Source organism: Esox lucius, chromosome 23 (genome assembly GCF_011004845.1).
Source record: "Esox lucius isolate fEsoLuc1 chromosome 23, fEsoLuc1.pri, whole genome shotgun sequence".
Taxonomy (NCBI): domain Eukaryota; kingdom Metazoa; phylum Chordata; class Actinopteri; order Esociformes; family Esocidae; genus Esox; species Esox lucius.
The window spans coordinates 19737599-19753985 of record NC_047591.1 but is presented as its reverse complement, the minus strand read 5'-3'; the positions used below and the strand labels follow the sequence as shown (position 1 = coordinate 19753985).

The 16387-nt window shown below is 43.4% G+C and overlaps 2 protein-coding genes across 2 annotated transcripts; one reads left to right on the top strand and one right to left on the bottom strand.

Moving 5' to 3' along the window:
- Nucleotides 1-2173: 2173 nt before the first annotated feature.
- Nucleotides 2174-5402, bottom strand: rhov (ras homolog family member V). Its single transcript, XM_010894235.5, has 3 exons — nucleotides 5034-5402; nucleotides 4754-4812; nucleotides 2174-4438 (listed from the first exon to the last, which is right to left on the bottom strand). Exons 1-3 carry the CDS (start codon nucleotides 5245-5247, stop codon nucleotides 3992-3994), a joined length of 720 nt encoding a protein of 239 aa, XP_010892537.1. The 5' UTR covers nucleotides 5248-5402; the 3' UTR covers nucleotides 2174-3991.
- A 776-nt stretch (nucleotides 5403-6178) lies between these two features.
- vps18 (VPS18 core subunit of CORVET and HOPS complexes) lies at nucleotides 6179-15985 on the top strand. Its single transcript, XM_010894236.5, has 17 exons — nucleotides 6179-6586; nucleotides 6878-7019; nucleotides 7370-7461; nucleotides 9186-9436; nucleotides 9832-10011; nucleotides 10192-10365; nucleotides 10744-10869; nucleotides 11158-11264; nucleotides 11446-11728; nucleotides 12000-12245; nucleotides 12442-12576; nucleotides 12789-12884; nucleotides 13182-13313; nucleotides 13442-13582; nucleotides 13842-14051; nucleotides 14364-14603; nucleotides 14911-15985. Exons 1-17 carry the CDS (start codon nucleotides 6484-6486, stop codon nucleotides 15211-15213), a joined length of 2961 nt encoding a protein of 986 aa, XP_010892538.2. The 5' UTR covers nucleotides 6179-6483; the 3' UTR covers nucleotides 15214-15985.
- The last annotated feature ends 402 nt before the right edge of the window (nucleotides 15986-16387 follow it).

The following is a 16387-nucleotide window of genomic DNA, read 5'->3' as shown; positions in this document are numbered from 1 at the left end:
AACAGACAGATGTGTTTGCGATATTAGTCACTATTCTAAATGTTCCACATTCAAGAGCTTCACTTGAATGTCACTTCCTGTAGTGAAGGGGTTTGGTTCAAGTGTGTGTTGGTGAGGTTTTGACAGTGGGCCATTTTAGCAGGTCCGGTCACTTCAAACGTGCAACTAGTTAATTCATTGTCAATAGCTTTTAACCAGTGTGCTGAGAACGTTCAGAGGAACCTAGACTGAAAGGTGAAGCTTATTATACGACTTGTGAATTGCTATTGACTGTCTGTTTTACTCTTGCTTGTTTGCACAATGAATTAATTGTTTAATTTAGTGTATTCTGAGTGAAGCCTTGAGGAGCACAAAAGGACGCTAAACCTTTTCACACCATCATCAAAAACCCCTATATAAAGTGTTACCATTTCCACTGGTGCATAATCAAAGACAACAGGTTAAACAAAGTAACTCAAGGTTAAACGATTTAAAGAAATGATACATGAAAAACACAATGAAAATGAATGAAGGACACAGTATATAGAAGATGGAGACTGATCATTGCTTACAATGTACCTATTGCAACAGCAAGAATGGAATACTTTATTACATTATCACTTTTCGCTATCCTTGTTACAACCAGTCCTAACAAGTATTGTAATGACAAATGAGGCATTAGTACATTTTGGTCCTCACTTGAATTTAATTGAATTGACCCTTATTTTGGGTAAAAGTTGTGTTTAGATTAATATTGTGCTACAGGTTTAGAATTAGTCTTATAATTAGGATTAGAGTTAGGTTTAGGTATAAATGGTTATGTGTTAGGTTTAGATTTTAGGAATTTTTGGGGGGATTGTTAAGGTTAGGGTAAGGGTAGGGCTGCCATCTCCAACCCCAGATCTTTTCATCCAGCTAAGAATTTATAATTAGATGTGTTAGATTTGGTTTGGAGAGAACCTACGGGATGGTAGCTCTCCAGGAACAGGGTTGGGCCGCCCTGGGTTAAGGAAAATAGGTCTGTTAATTAGATGAAATGTCAGTCTCCAAAAGGTCCTGACAGGTAGTGTGCGTACGTGTGTACAGGTCCTGATTAAGAAATCATCATGGGGCTTTCTATAAAGCTAAGTGATCCAACAGGTACATGTTTTTTTGTTTTTTGTTTTCTTTGATAGTTTGTTTTTAATGTAATGATGCTTGACACCAGGAATCAGGGTTGGGTTTTTTGTATGTATTTTGAAAACCAACACGCGGACATTTCAGTTTTGATGCTAAAAACACACCCGAACATACGCACACACCTGATATTTGCAGTCTCCTTGGAGTACAGTTCCTTTCCTGAGAAAAGTACACATCTAATTGGATTATCCCGCTCGTATCCCAAATGCTGTCCTATGAAGGGCACTACTGGTTCGTAGTATTTAAAAGAAGTGGTCTAAAAGAAGTCAGTCGCCATTTGGTTAACGGCCAGTATGATCTAATTTGATTTCTATCTGACTTTCACACAGAGACAAGGGTGACTGAGGATCAGAAAGAAACCGATATTAAGTGCTGTTTTTGATAGGCTTGGTGGCTACTTGTAGCCGAAATGTACAGTATTTTATATGCCTAAATATAAGACGTCTGGACACTGGTTAGGGCCAGGTCAGGTTACTACGAGCACATATCCCATGTGTCAACCTTCAGGGTGGTAGTGTATATATACCAGTATAAAAAGGATGAGGGAATACACACGAGGAGCAGTTCCTTTTCAGTCAGTCACTCTGGGGTGGCACCTCATTCCCTCCCTCAGGGAACAAATGCTATATTCATTATTCATAAGCAACGGAACTTCACGGGTTTCCTTCCTAACCAGACCCTGGATCTGTAGCGCAACACTTGCTCACCGTTATCATATATCATTTTGTCATTTTGACACGCTCTCGCCCCTGTCACTTGCAATAACAAACAACATTCACCGGGAAAAGATTTCTACTTTCATATTTTTGTCATTTAACATCTAACATCACCAAATAGTGTTTTACGTAAACCACTATCCATGATTATGACCTGGCATTTCATCACGGCCAAAATCTTAGTTCTTTGTAAGTTGTTTACATGGAACCAATTTATATGGCAGGCAAGCAGCGTGCCATTTTTCTTTTAAATTATATTTTCATTCAAATGTATAGGATATAGGATATTACCAGAGAATAAAATTAGCTTTTCAGATAATTTATTTCCATCACTTCATTCAAACGCTGTATGAAAAAGAAGGCATTTTGACAGAATTAGAGACGTGACAAAAATATACAACTGCACAAAAATAAACAATTCACAGATTTAAAAAGCATAAATGGGAAGAGAAAGACTTCCAATAAACTGTTTAAAACCAACAGTAATAATTATCAAATGTACATTCACTCTTCCATAAGAAGCATATAAATCATATAGCCCTGGTGCCAATCTTTATCTACATGAGCCATCCTTTTAGACGGTCACAAATGTTCTGACAATCACTCAAACAACACAGAACCAGATGAGCACCCAGGCTATCAAACATGACATTGGCCTATTTGGCCTCCTATAATGTTCATAATATATTCTATAGATCCCTATATAGCAGCAGGAAGATTTGGTTGGATAAAGAGGCGGGACAGTGTGGTCATTACCAACAGATATTTAGACAGACAGACAGGAGTGAAGTCATCTTTAACCAACATTCAGACAGACAGGAGTGTAACATCCTTTGCAGGGTGAATGGGTTAGGGGTTATTGGGATTTCACCTGGACTCTACTCACTGAATCCACGCTCATTGGTAGTTTTTAAATCACAAATATTTCCCTGATGTATTTTGGAATACATGTGCAACTTAGGTACGCCAAAGAATGTATTTTTTTGGTCCATTTCTAAATGCATTTCTAATGTGTACAGGAAATGCATTTAAAATACAGAGTTTGGATAAATGGTGCAGGATGTAAACAAATAATGAAAAACAACAAACTGGTTCTGAGAGGGACAGTAGAATTCCCCGACTGCGTCTTTGCTGGGCTGGGTATATAAGCTCTCTCCTCTCCACCCCACTTGGGGCCTTTACAAATGCTTATTAAGATGGGGGAGAGGATGAAAAGACCCATGGGGGAGATTTGGCCAGCTCCCCTGCCAGCATCAGGGTATGGGGGTGGACTGCGGAATATAGCCTTTACAGTCACTACATTGTAATTGCAAATAGGTCTCCCAAGTTTCCCCAAGATTCATCCGAATAGAAAATCATTCTCTCTAGCGTGTCAAACAGATCCCAAAAGTTGATATAATTAGGAGTGTTAATAGAGTTACATTGATAAGTCAGGGGTGAGAGGCGTTGATGCTGTCAGTGGACCGCATCAAAGTCCTTTAATAATCAACACATTGGCCTGGGAGCCAGTTCACATACTGGTAAGAAGTTAACACCTAGCTTAGTGCTGGGACTGACTTGAGTCTACACTGTTGCATATGAATAGGGCTGTGTCTGTGTAGCTAGGCATCACCGAATACAAGGGAAACTGGCTAACAACCAAAGCTACCTTAACACTGCCTTGTGTCTTCCACAACTAACTCACCTATTGTCTCACACAAAAGTTGTGAGGCAGAGGTTGGAATAGGCACCAATCCAAATGAATTAACATCTTTCTCATGATGTCCCACCGACAGGATATTGCTAAAGACCTTGGTTAAATATTCTTCTCGTTTCTGTGCCACTCTTCCTTGTTGGTTACCAAAACAATGTGGAACTACTTGACCGACACTGTCAACCACCAACAATCAGGCATGATAGTTTGCCATGTTATGGTGTATTCAATGTATTGAGTAGTCCAAATGCAGCCCTTTGATTGTATAGCTCAAGCTTCTGTACCACTGTCCCCAGCAGTGAACAGTCAAGCTAGTCCGATACAGCTCAGTTCACATCTGTCTCTATATAAACTCTATTAGGTAAGTCCTCATAAGTTAATAAATAATAAGTCATTGTTCTCCCAGACCTGTGAGGTCTTAATCTCAGACAAAACAGAAGAACTTCTTCCAGCTGTATTTTGACAAAGTCTTGCTGCGTCTGCCCGACAGTCTCCTCTTCTTCTCCATTCTAGCCTTGTGCTTAATTGCGGCAAAGATGGCTGCATCGAACGCTTCCTTCAAGTTCTTCTGAGTCAGAGAGGAACACTCCACATAGTCAGCCGCCCTGATCTTCTGGGCCATTCTCCGTGCTAGAGGGGCAAGGACCGGTTTGACGCCGCAACAAGCCAGGTTGATCAGGACGTTGACATCCAAGAGGAGGTCAGACTGGGTGCCCACGAGGATGATGGGAGCTGAGGTGTTGCAGGCTCTGATTTCAGGTATCCACTTGTTGGTGATGTTGTGGAAGGATGAAGGATTTACCACACTGAAGCAGAGCAGAAAGACATCCGTGTGGGAATATGAGAGGGAGCGGAAATCATCAAAAACTTCCTGGAAACGTCCAAATAGAAAGGGGGGGAGAGAGAGTGAGAGACACACAGAGAGAGGCCAGGTTAGTGGATTCAGCAGTGAATGTGAAAGCTGTCTGGGGTCAACAACAACAGACACTGTGACAGAGAGAAATGACGACGCCAACAGTACACAGGCAAGCCCATTTACTGGTCTTTCAAACTAAACACTCAAGCCAATTCTGTGGAAACATGGAACATTTCCTTCTCAGTGTGTGTTTTGTAACATTTGTGACAGATTCTACAAAGTCGGCAGATATTCTGGTGTCTAACAATTAATCTCAATTCCATTTCTTACCTGCCCAGCAGTGTCCAGCAGTTGTATTCTGACTGGAGTTTCTTCTACTTGGACCTGACCTGTTAAACAAAGAATAATACAATTATTTAATAACTTTGTAAATTGTTTGAGTTGGCAAAATGTATGCCCTAGTAATTTCCATAAACAAAAATATTTTACATTGCAATAACTTATACAACAAGACAGTCAATTACTACATTCTTATAAACCGGGCTATACGGTTATAAAACACTATTTTTAAAATATGCATATATATCTCCACAAATGTACAGGTGCTCACCAGAAAACACATCAAATCCAGTCTGTTTATATTCCGCGGGGTATCCATTGGTTGTATAGCTTACTATCATGCTGGTCTTTCCCACTGCCCCGTCTCCTACTAGCATACAGCTGATGGCTGGTGATTCCCTATCCAACCCGTCATCTCTGCTCATCAGCCCGCACGAAGAGGAGACGCGTGATTCTTCACAATAATAATCCATTTGAGGTGGCATGTCCAATGATTAAAGTTGAGGAATCGTAACTTTCCAGTGGGCTGTCTTGTCTTATTTCTATGTGCAGTTCTCCAGAATAGCTGCCCCCTAAAAACTGGATACCGTATACGACACGCTCTGTAACATCACCTTGCTGGTTTCTGAATGCGAGTTGGTTTTGAGGGAACTTCCAACAAGACATGTTTAGCCACGCCCACCTAATTTGGCCAAACATCTAGGACGGTTGGATGGTTAATTTGCAGGCTATTTTTGAGATGAAGGCCACATGACAAATACATACAGTACTTTGACTAGATAATACATAGAAAAATAAATAATTCTAAAACATTTATTTGTGCAAGGAATTAAAGGTTTAATAAATTATTTCCTGTATTTTGTAAAACTGACTATGGTCATGTGAGGTATATGTATGTTTGTATGAATGTATCTCACAGAAGGAAAATATAAACATGAAACAATTTCTAAGAAGTCAGTTGACATGAATAGGCCCTAATCTATAGATTTCGCATGGCTTCCAGGAAGTGTGCAGAAATCCTTGCAACATGGGAACCATAATGTTCATGAGACATCTGTGGCATTGTATTGGGTAACAAAACTGGCATTTTATAGTGGCATTTTATTTGGCCGTAGGACGCATCTGGATCATGTTTAATCACCTCATTGATTGGCAACACAGCCACTCTCGTCCGATGGATTATGTTGGCATAGTAAGAATGCTCACTGACAATAATTGTACAACAATTATTATGCTCAAAACTTGAGAAAAATAATATTTTTGTGCATAAGGAACATTTCTGGAAAGGAATTGGACCAACACTTTGTATTTTATCCCAGTGCCCTTCATGAATACATAATATTGAAGTATTCTTTGAATAGGTGCGCCTCCTCATGTCAAACATTGAGTACTACAAACTAGTTCTTATCACATGACGAAAGCCTTGGATCACCTGACTGGTCGTCCCTTGTGCGTTTTCGGGAAGCTAGACCAAATTAGCATATGTGTACTGTTTTAGTTGATTGATTGTACATTCTTATTTGATCTAGACCATCATAATCCTTTTCACGAGACACCAGGCGGGCACCCCATGGGGTCTGCTAATTTCAGAAAGCTTGCTAGTATGTTGCGTTAGGTAAGACCTTGTCCGTGCCATCATGATTTGTCATTTTAGCAGTTAGCTAGCTGTCTCAATAAGTTGTTAGCTAGATTTTCCCTTTAGGTCACCTCGACGTTGTGCAATGGCTTCTATTCTGGATGAATACGAAGACTCGCAAAACAGGAGGCACCCGGTTCAACACAGTAGCCGTCTGGCTGCTGCCAACATCGGCATAACACACTCCGGTAACCTTGTTACTGAATCTACGGGCCTCTCAAATCGGTCTTATAACAAGGCTCTTTCGCGAAAATATTTATATTGTCAAATCTGTTCGTAGAATTACGTGCATGTACTGTTGTAAAATTAGAATATATGTATGGTTAGTTTGATACCGATTTGATAATATAGGATTGATAATGCCTGCAGTAATGTTGCAAAATTCTCCGAACAGTTGGATAGAGTTAATATGGCTAGCAAGTGATGATGATTGATATGACAAGTGTTAAACGTCGTTGCTTGCTTCTGATTCGTTGTAGGATTTGTCAATGTCAGGCTCGAAGAGGAGAAGCCTATTTTCAACAAACAGAGGATCGATTTTACACCGCCAGAAAAGATAAACCACTTCGCCGTCTGCAACAACCAACTATGCATGAGTTTAGGAAAGGACACTCTATTGAGGTAGGGTCCTCTATAATGTGCCACGCCTCTTCTGATGATCCAGCCTTTGATTTGTATCTACTGTTCATGCCTGTCAGGGAAGGTGTGAATGGTGCTGTTTGTCTTGATATCATCTCCAAATGATGGGATTAGAGGGTTGATCGTGTCAGTCATTCACGTTGATATGTCAAAGATTATTATGTTGGTGATGTCTTTTCACTTCTTCTGAAACTGTGTGTGTGTGTGTGTGTGTGTGTGTGTGTGTGTGTGTGTGTGTGTGTGTGTGTGTGTGTGTGTGTGTGTGTGTGTGTGAGAGATATGTTACGTGTTTCATAATAAAAGTGAACATGAGTCAATGTATGTTTGACTAGGATTGACCTAGCCAAGCCGGACCAGCCCAACCAGATAGAGTTGGGGAGAAAGGAGGACAGCAAAGTGCACAAGCTCTTCCTGGATCCCACTGGTGAGAGCCAGTGAATGGGGAAACAAAGGAGTATTGGGGTATGAGTAATGGTGATGGTAGTTTGCCCTGGTGGGGGGGGGGGGGGGGGGGGGGGGGGGGGGGGGGGGTCTACATTGAGCATTTGTGGCCAAACTCATGGCAATCATGGTTGTTAATCTCATTACCCTAAACTGCTCATAACAGTTTTACAGTATCTCACAAAAGTGAGTACACACCTCACATTTTTGTAAATATGAGTATTTCTTTTCATATGACTACACTGAAGAAATTACGCTTTGCTACAATGTAAAGTAGTGAGTTTACAGCTTGTATAACAATTTGCTGTCCCCTCAAAATAACTCAACACACAACCATTAATGTCTAAACCGCTGGCAACAAATGGGAGTACACCCCTAAGTGAAAATGTCCAAATTGGGCCCAAAGTGTCAACATTTTGTGTGGCCACAATCATTTTCCAGCACTGCCTTAACCCTCTTGGGCATGGAGTTCACCAGAGCTTCACAGGTTGCCACTGGAGTCCTCTTTCACTCCCCCATGACGACATCACAGAGATGGTGAATGTTAGAGACTTGCGCTCCTCCACCTTCCTTTTGAGGATGCCCCACAGAAGCTCAGTAGGGTTTAGGTCTGCAGACATGCTTGGCCAGTCCATCACCTTTACCCTCAGCTTCTTTAGCAAGGCAGTGGTTGTCTTGGAGGTGTATTTGGGGTCGTTATCATGTTGGAATACTGCCCTGCGGCCCAGTCTCCGAAGGGAGGGAATTATGCTCTGCTTCAGTATATCACAGTACATGTTGGCATTCATGGTTCCCTCAATGAACTGTAGCTCCCCAGTGCCAGAGCACTCATGCAGCCCCAGACCATGACACTCCCACCACCATGCTTGACTGTAGGCAAGACACTTGTCTTTGTACTCCTCACCTGGTTGCCGCCACACACGCTTGTCACTGTTTATCTTGGTCTCAGCAGACCACAGCACATGGTTCCAGTAATCCATGTCTTTAGTCTGCTTGTCATCAGCAAACTGTTTGCAGGCTTCGTTGTGCATCTATAGAAGAGGCTTCCTTCTGGGACGACCAATTTGATGCAGTGTGCGGTGTATGGTCTGAGCACTGACAGGCTGACCCCCCACCCCTTCAACCTCTGCAGCAATGCTGGCAGCACTCATACGTCTATTTCACAAAGACAACCTCTGGATATGATGCTGAGCATGTGCGCTCAACTTCTTTGGTCGACCATGGCGAGGCCTGTTCTGAGTGCTGTCATGTAACACTAACGAGTCACATGACACCGGGGATGGAAAATGTCTAATTGGGCCCAATTTGGACATTTTCACTTAGGGTTGAACTCACTTTTGTTGCCAGCAGTTTAGACAGTAATGGTTGTGTGTTGAGTTATTTTGAGGGGACAGCAAATTGCTATACTGTTATACAAGCTGTACACTCACTACTTTACATTGTAGCAAAGTGTAATTTCTTCAATGTTGTCACATGAAAAGATATACTCATATTTCCAAATATGTGAGGTGTGTACTCACTTTTGTGAGATAATGTAGCCATAGTAAGAGAGTCAATCCATTGAATCGTTACAGCATTTTCTGACACCCTCTTCCACTAACTCCCGCAGGGTCTCACTGGTTGACACGCCACAGTCAAAACCAGTTGTAACATAGTATTTATTCCAGCTATTACATCTATATTACGTGTCTCTGCTCCCCTCTGCAGGGTCCCACCTGGTGATCTCCCTCAGCACCAGTGAGTGCCTGTACCTGAACAGGAACACACAGAAAGTGCGGTCACTCTCCCGTTGGAGAGGCCACCTCATAGAGAGTGTGGGCTGGAACAAGTTACTGGGGACAGAGACCAATACCGGACCCATACTAGTGGGTACCAGCCAGGGGATAATCTTTGAGGCTGAGATCTCTGCTTCAGAGGGAAGCTTGTTTAACACCAACCCTGACCAGTACTTTAAGCAGGTTAGAACACACATACATGCGCGCACACACTCTCAGTCTCTCTCACTCCCTCTCTCTGAAATTGTTTTTGCAATTTTTAAAACCTTGCTGGGACCCAAATTAAACCTCCCATTCAGAATCTTGTCTTCCAGAAGTCTGAGTGGTCCGTCATTCCAAGCGCCTGCCTCCAATGCATGTATGAAAATGCATGAAGCAACATTTATCAACATAGCAATGCATGTTGATGTAACACTTTTTTTTTTTGTGGCACATTTTGTACCCATCAGTGGTACAGAAATAACTGACTTGTAAGGGGGTTGCAAAATTACGTATATTTGATACAGACTTTTGAAACTGGGTTTGTAAAACTGTGTGTGAAGCTTATGTCTCCTCAACGCTTCCTGTCCCTGACCCAGGTCCATGCCCTGGAAGAGGATGGGAAGCCAGCCCCGGTGTGCTGCATTGAGGTGGAGCGAGGCATGGAGTCCAAGGTCTTCATCATTGCCACGACCCGGAAGCGCCTGTTTCAGTTCGTAGGTCGCATACCGGAGGGGTCAGACCAACAAGGTTTCAGCTCCATCTTCTCCCAGAACCAGGTCGGTAAACAACTTTTAAAGTACAGAGCTAGATCTATTAAACAGGTATTAGTTAACAGAACCGGGTCCCAAGTATTTATGAGCTTTTAAACAGTCTAATAACAATGCGTCATCTTCCGTGAACCTTTATTATGCATTTTAAATAATGCTTATAAGAGGTTATGTTTTTATTGTTGCTAGGAGCTGTTGCCTAGCTTCCAGGAGTTTCCCTTTAACATGGGCTACAGTGAGATCACCTTCTACACCTCCAAGCTCAGGATCTGCCCCAAGGCCTTCGCGTGGATGATGGGTAATGGAGTTCTCTACGGACAGCTGGACTACGTGAGGCCGGACTCGTTGCTCAGTGACGTTCAGGTATGTCTGTTTGTGTGCTGTCAGTTGCAGTATATTTAGGAAGCGTACCAAATCCAAACATTTAATGCTTTTTAATGAGGGCTGTGTTGTATTCTGGTTTTGTAGTTAACTTGTCAAATTAACTGTAATTGTAAAGGAATTGAGCCCAAACCAGCATTTGTCCCTCTTCAAGTTGTCTAGACTCAACCACTTGAGAATTGGGTTTCAAATAATGTAGCTGTGTTTGATTTAGTTTGCCTAGGACAATCCAGCCAACATAGTATTACCAAAAAGTGAAATGCCACAACACCCCCAACATTTCTGCGGTGTTGGTGTTGATGATAAATATTTAGAAAATGTTGCTAACACTATAAAACAACTGTGTCATGCCCCCTGCAGGTGTGGGACTACACTCCGGACATAGACTTCAGTTTTAACAAGCCCATCTCCGTTGTGCTGACTCAGTTTCACTTCCTGCTTCTCCTCCCTGATCGTGTCAAAGCCATCTGCACGCTAAATGGGCAGGTGAGAAGTCATGATCGTGCCTTCTCTGTGGGCTATGCCAGGTTCCTGTAAAAGACATGTTCTGACAACTGCTGGGGTCAAACGGGCCTTTACAATTAATGACTGTGTTGATTGTTTGGCAGGTGGAAGCCATTCCAATTAACAAACATTAAGTATATCTGTAGAAGTTGGTTGGTTCTGTATTGGAAACCATCAGCAGTGGACTGCAATATAAGGTTGCTTGTTTATTCTGACATTCTCTCTGTCTCTTCCGCTATACCCACACCTTCCCTAATCAAATTCCTTTAGGTGGTCTACGAGGATGTATTCCCAGACAAGTTCGGCCCCCTGAAGAAGATGATAAAGGACCCAGTTGGTGGCCTCATCTGGATCTATACAGAAAAGGCTGTATTCAGGTACAGGGCTGACACTCTTACTCAGACATGACTGTTGCATTAAATTAAGACTGGCAGAACAACCGCATTTGTAGAAAGGCCTATCAGCAAAATCAGTTTGGGGAAGAACAGTGAGAGGGTGCCAGTACAGCCAGGGTAAAAAAACAACAACCCAACAGTACTTTTGTGTCTGTGAATCCAGGTACCACATCCAGAGGGAGGCCAGGGATGTATGGCAGATGTACATGAGCATGAACAAGTTTGACCTGGCCAAAGAGTACTGTCGAGACCGTCCTGAGTGCATGGACACGGTCCTGGCCAAGGAGGCTGAGCACTGCTTCCAGAACAAACGCTACATGGAGAGTGCCAAGTGTTACGCCCTGACCCAGAACTACTTTGAGGAGATTGCCTTGAAGTTCATCGAGGCAAAACAGGAAGAGGCTCTGAAAGAGTTCCTACTGAAAAAACTCAACAATCTGAAGGAGGTGTGTTGTATAAGGTTTTATTACTTTGTGTACCAAATGGCTCCCTATTCCCTTTGTGTAGGCCCTGGTCAAGAGTAGTGACCTATGTAGGAAATAATCTGCCATTATGGAAAGTGCTGTCGCAACTTTTCCTGAGGTAAATTATATTTGCATTGTGTTAACCCTGCTTGTTTTGCAGATTGTCTCTGGGAACAATAGAGATTGATTGATGCAAATAATTGATGTATTGAAATCCTTGATTGATTGGTTGATTGTTTGATCAACTGAACAGAGTGAGAAGACCCAGATCACCTTGCTGGTTATGTGGCTGACTGAGCTGTACCTGAATCGCCTGGGGCTTCTAGAATCCGACGAGGGCAAATATGGACTCTTCCTGGAGACACGGGAGGAGTTCCGGAAGTTTCTCTGTAGTTCCAAACACAAGGAGTGTCTTTATAACAATCGTACCACCATCTATGACCTGCTGGCTAGCCATGGCAACGTGGACGACATGGTCTACTTCTCTGTCATCATGCAGGTGTGTGTGTGTGTGTGTGTCAACCTGTCTATATATCATGCATTATCATCATCTGGGGTCTCTAACAGGAGTGCATGTTTATGCCACTGTTAATGGCCCCTGACATTTTCTGTCTTGTAATGTATGGTCGGCTGTTGTTTTAAATAGCATCCATTTGATTGGTGAATAACCTGCATTACTGTATCGGTCTTTCCAGGATTATGAGCGGGTGATCTCCCACTACTGTCAGCATGATGACTACGGCGCCGCCCTGGAGGTGCTTTCCAAGCACTGCGACGAGAAACTCTTCTATAAGTTCTCCCCTGTCCTCATGCAGCACATCCCCAAGAAGGTTTTTTTTCCCCGATCGTGTGCTACTGTTTGTTTTGGTGACACTTTATAGTCCTGACTCTGTGACAGTTCAGCTATCTTCCTGTCAGAACTCGGTGGCTTATCAACACATTGTCTTATCAACACACTGTCTCGGTAGTCTGATGATTGTGCGACGGTCTTTGGGAAACATACTTAATGACTGAATTCTAAATATATCTGTATTAATGCAAGGTGGTGGACGCCTGGATTAAGATGGGCAACCGGCTGGATCCTAAGAAGCTGATCCCAGCTCTGGTCAACTACAGTCAGATGGGTTCGACACAACAGGTACGTTTTTTTAAATATATAAAACCCAACTTTTTATATTATCACTAATTTTGTTGTAGTCTCCATGTAAAGCAATTTCAAAGATTTTACATTTATCAGATGAAACGCTACAGACAGTTCATAGTGCATATAAGTTTGAACTGGTCTCCCACGGGAATCGAACCCACAGTCCTGGCTTTGAAAGCCCCAAAGCCCCAAGCCACCCCGGACAAATCTGAAATATGAAACATCTACAAATGATACCAAGCGTAAAATACAGAAACGGCAATTGCATTCAACCAACCAATCTGCCCACAGATCAACGAGACGATCCGCTACATGGAGTTCTGTGTCTACCAGCTGGTTGTAACAGAGGAGGCCATACACAACTACCTCCTCTCCCTGTATGCCAAGTACAAGCCCGACTCCCTGCTGTCGTACCTGGAACAGGTGGGGCCACGTCTGACACGTGAATAAAGTACCAGAGGGGAACGTGTGATTATTATTATTATTATTATTATTATGGGCACACAAACCCGTGTTGTGAATATGCTGGTAAAATGGGGTCCCACTGGCAGGCTGGCACCCACGCGTCGGACATCCACTATGATCTGAAATACGCCCTGAGGCTGTGCGCCGAACACGGATACCTGCAGGCCTGTGTGCTGGTCTATAAGATCATGGAGCTGTACGAGGAAGCTGTGGATCTGGCCCTGCAGGTGAGTCGTCCTGGCTTGTCTCTGTGTTACGTACAGCGAGAATGCGCAGCGAGGCGTCAGAGGCCGTTCGTTTGTGCCCGAATCTCTCCAGGTCCCTGAGCTGTCCTTGGTCCACGCAGCGTGGACACCCTAGCGGTTTAGTAGCGGATTTGACTTAAATGACAATTGGAATTGGCCACAACGGTGGTGTTTACATTGATGTTGGGATGCAAGGCAAGGCACATTCTTGAAAGCGAAATGATGCCGATTACAATTCCAGGTGGATGTGGACTTGGCCAAGTCCTGTGCGGACCTGCCTGAGGATGACGAGGAGCTGAGGAAGAAGCTGTGGCTGAAGATCGCCCGTCACGTGGTGCAGGAGGAGAAGGACGTGAAGAAGGCCATGAACTGTCTGTCCTCCTGCAATCTGCTCAAGATAGAGGACATCCTGCCCTTCTTCCCTGACTTCGTTACTATAGACCACTTCAAGGTAATGGTGACAATTTGCCTTTTGATATCACAAGATGATGTGTTAATGTAAAATAAAGAAAACACAAATATGACCATTGCATTAGACAATATGTGAATATGTGTTGGACAATAACTAGGGTGTTTCTAACAACAGAGTGGTTTTCACTATGGCATACTGTCGCAAAAGGATTTGTCACAAAAAATTCCTGTTGAACGATGCTTACAATTTGCCTTTAGTAAACCACTGCCCAGAGGTATTAGTTAGAGTTTGGTGTGGGCCACATGCACGCACGCGCACACACAAAACACTACACTACGTAATATATTCCAGGAAGCCATCTGCAGCTCCCTGGAGGAGTACAACCAGCACATTGACGAGCTGAAGCGGGAGATGGAGGAGGCGACAGAGAGCGCCAAGCGGATCAGGGAGGACATCCAGGAGATGAGGAACAAGTATGGTCTGGTGGAGAGCCAGGAGAAGTGTGCCGTCTGTGACTTCCCACTCCTGAACAGACCTTTCTACCTGTTCCTCTGTGGACACATGTTCCACTACGACTGCCTCTTCCAGGAGGTGAGTTCACATCCGACAATGCCCAGGGGACCAGCACCACGCCGGGGAAGGTCGTCCCGGGTCGGTGGGTTAAATAATGGACAGGTCTGCCTTGTCTCATCACGCTTTAATGGAACGAGCTGTTCGGTTAAGTTTTTCTCCATCTTTGACTCCCACATTTTCTGGGCAGATGTTGTGATGATGCAAGGCAGTAATTGAGACATAAAAACTGGGAAGCAAGAATAGGGCGGGGGTCTGTCAACTGCTTTTGTTCCTCAAATGAACAGCCCTACATTGCGACATAATGTAACCGTCTGTCTGTCCTCAGGTGAACCCTCACCTGTCCTCCTACAAGCAGTCCAAACTAGAAGAGCTGCAAAAGAAGCTGGCTGCAGCCTCCCGGACATCCAAATCCCGCCCCCGTCCCGCCCCCAAGGAGAAGGAGGAGGGGGGTGACAGCGCCAGCCTGGGGAAAGGATCTGCCAGCGTCAGCCGCGAGCAGATCAAGTCCGACATTGATGACATCATTGCGTGCGAGTGCGTGTACTGTGGCGAGCTGATGATCAAGTCGATCGACAAGCCGTTTATTGACCCACTGAAGTTCGAGGAGGAGAAGTCCAGCTGGCTTTGAGCGAAAGGATTTGGAAGGTAGCGCTGAAGCTGCTCACAAATCTAAAATGGTGGACTTGAAGTGGCTCTCGGATATTCACAGGATCTGAAATGCAATTGAGCTGCCGATCTGAAATGACCAGTGAAGTGATGTGGGACTGAAATTGGCCTGAAATCCCTGAAATGGGCTTTAACTGTGTGGAGCTATGTGTGAAATAGAATTTTCTTCTACAGAAATGTCTGAGCTGATGACAGCATGTGTACGGTCTGAAATGTCCAGGGGCCTGTATGTACATCGCCTTGTGTAGGTTGGGAGTACAGCTGTTATTCTCTGTTATAATGGGATTTATGTTTAGCCACAGCTGCTCTGATGCTGATAGGAACACAGTCGAGGAGAAGAATGCAGGCGTTCCCATATAAGCTCTTATCCTCTATGTAACTTGACCTATTCTACAGTCGTTCTCTATTTGTCGCTCTGTGACACTTCAAATTGCACTGAGGTCATGTCTCACACATCGCTCTACTATACATTAATAAAACAGTTCATTGTCCGAGTTAACAAATTAACTGAAATGTTTTGTGAAATGTAATGCTTATTAATGAATATCAATTGCTATCAGTTTGGCTGGCAGCTGATATATAATAATATATGTGATGGATGCTTACATTTTGGTTATTTGTGGCTGTTGTTGCATCAGAAGAACTCCCTTTTGAGATCAGATGAATGTTACATTCCCCTTACTTACGGTTTGCAAAATGCTCTTATGACAAATAAACAGTTAATTTCTTCTTACTATGCAGATGTTTGAAGTGGATATGAACATGGAGATGGAAAGAACTCATCTGTGGTTCTGTGTTATTTTAGCATCTGCTCTTGCGTAGGCAAAACTACTGATGCGAGCAGGCCATTTCGGTAAAATTAGTTGGCCAATGATCCAGTTTGCTTTCTGGTCACATGGATAACTGCATCATCAGTAGGACCTGCTCTGAGTATCTCTGTAGTACGTGTGTTTTACCAGTAAATTTAAGTTTGCCAAGTGGTCCTACTACCCCTGGTTGGGAACCACAGATCTAATCTATGCAACACTGCCATTACTAGACCTTTGTTTATTAGTATAATATCTTGACATTCATTACCAGCAACTTGCCACAGTCTTAAGATTACCAAAATAGTCCATTAACCAGGAAAAATACAA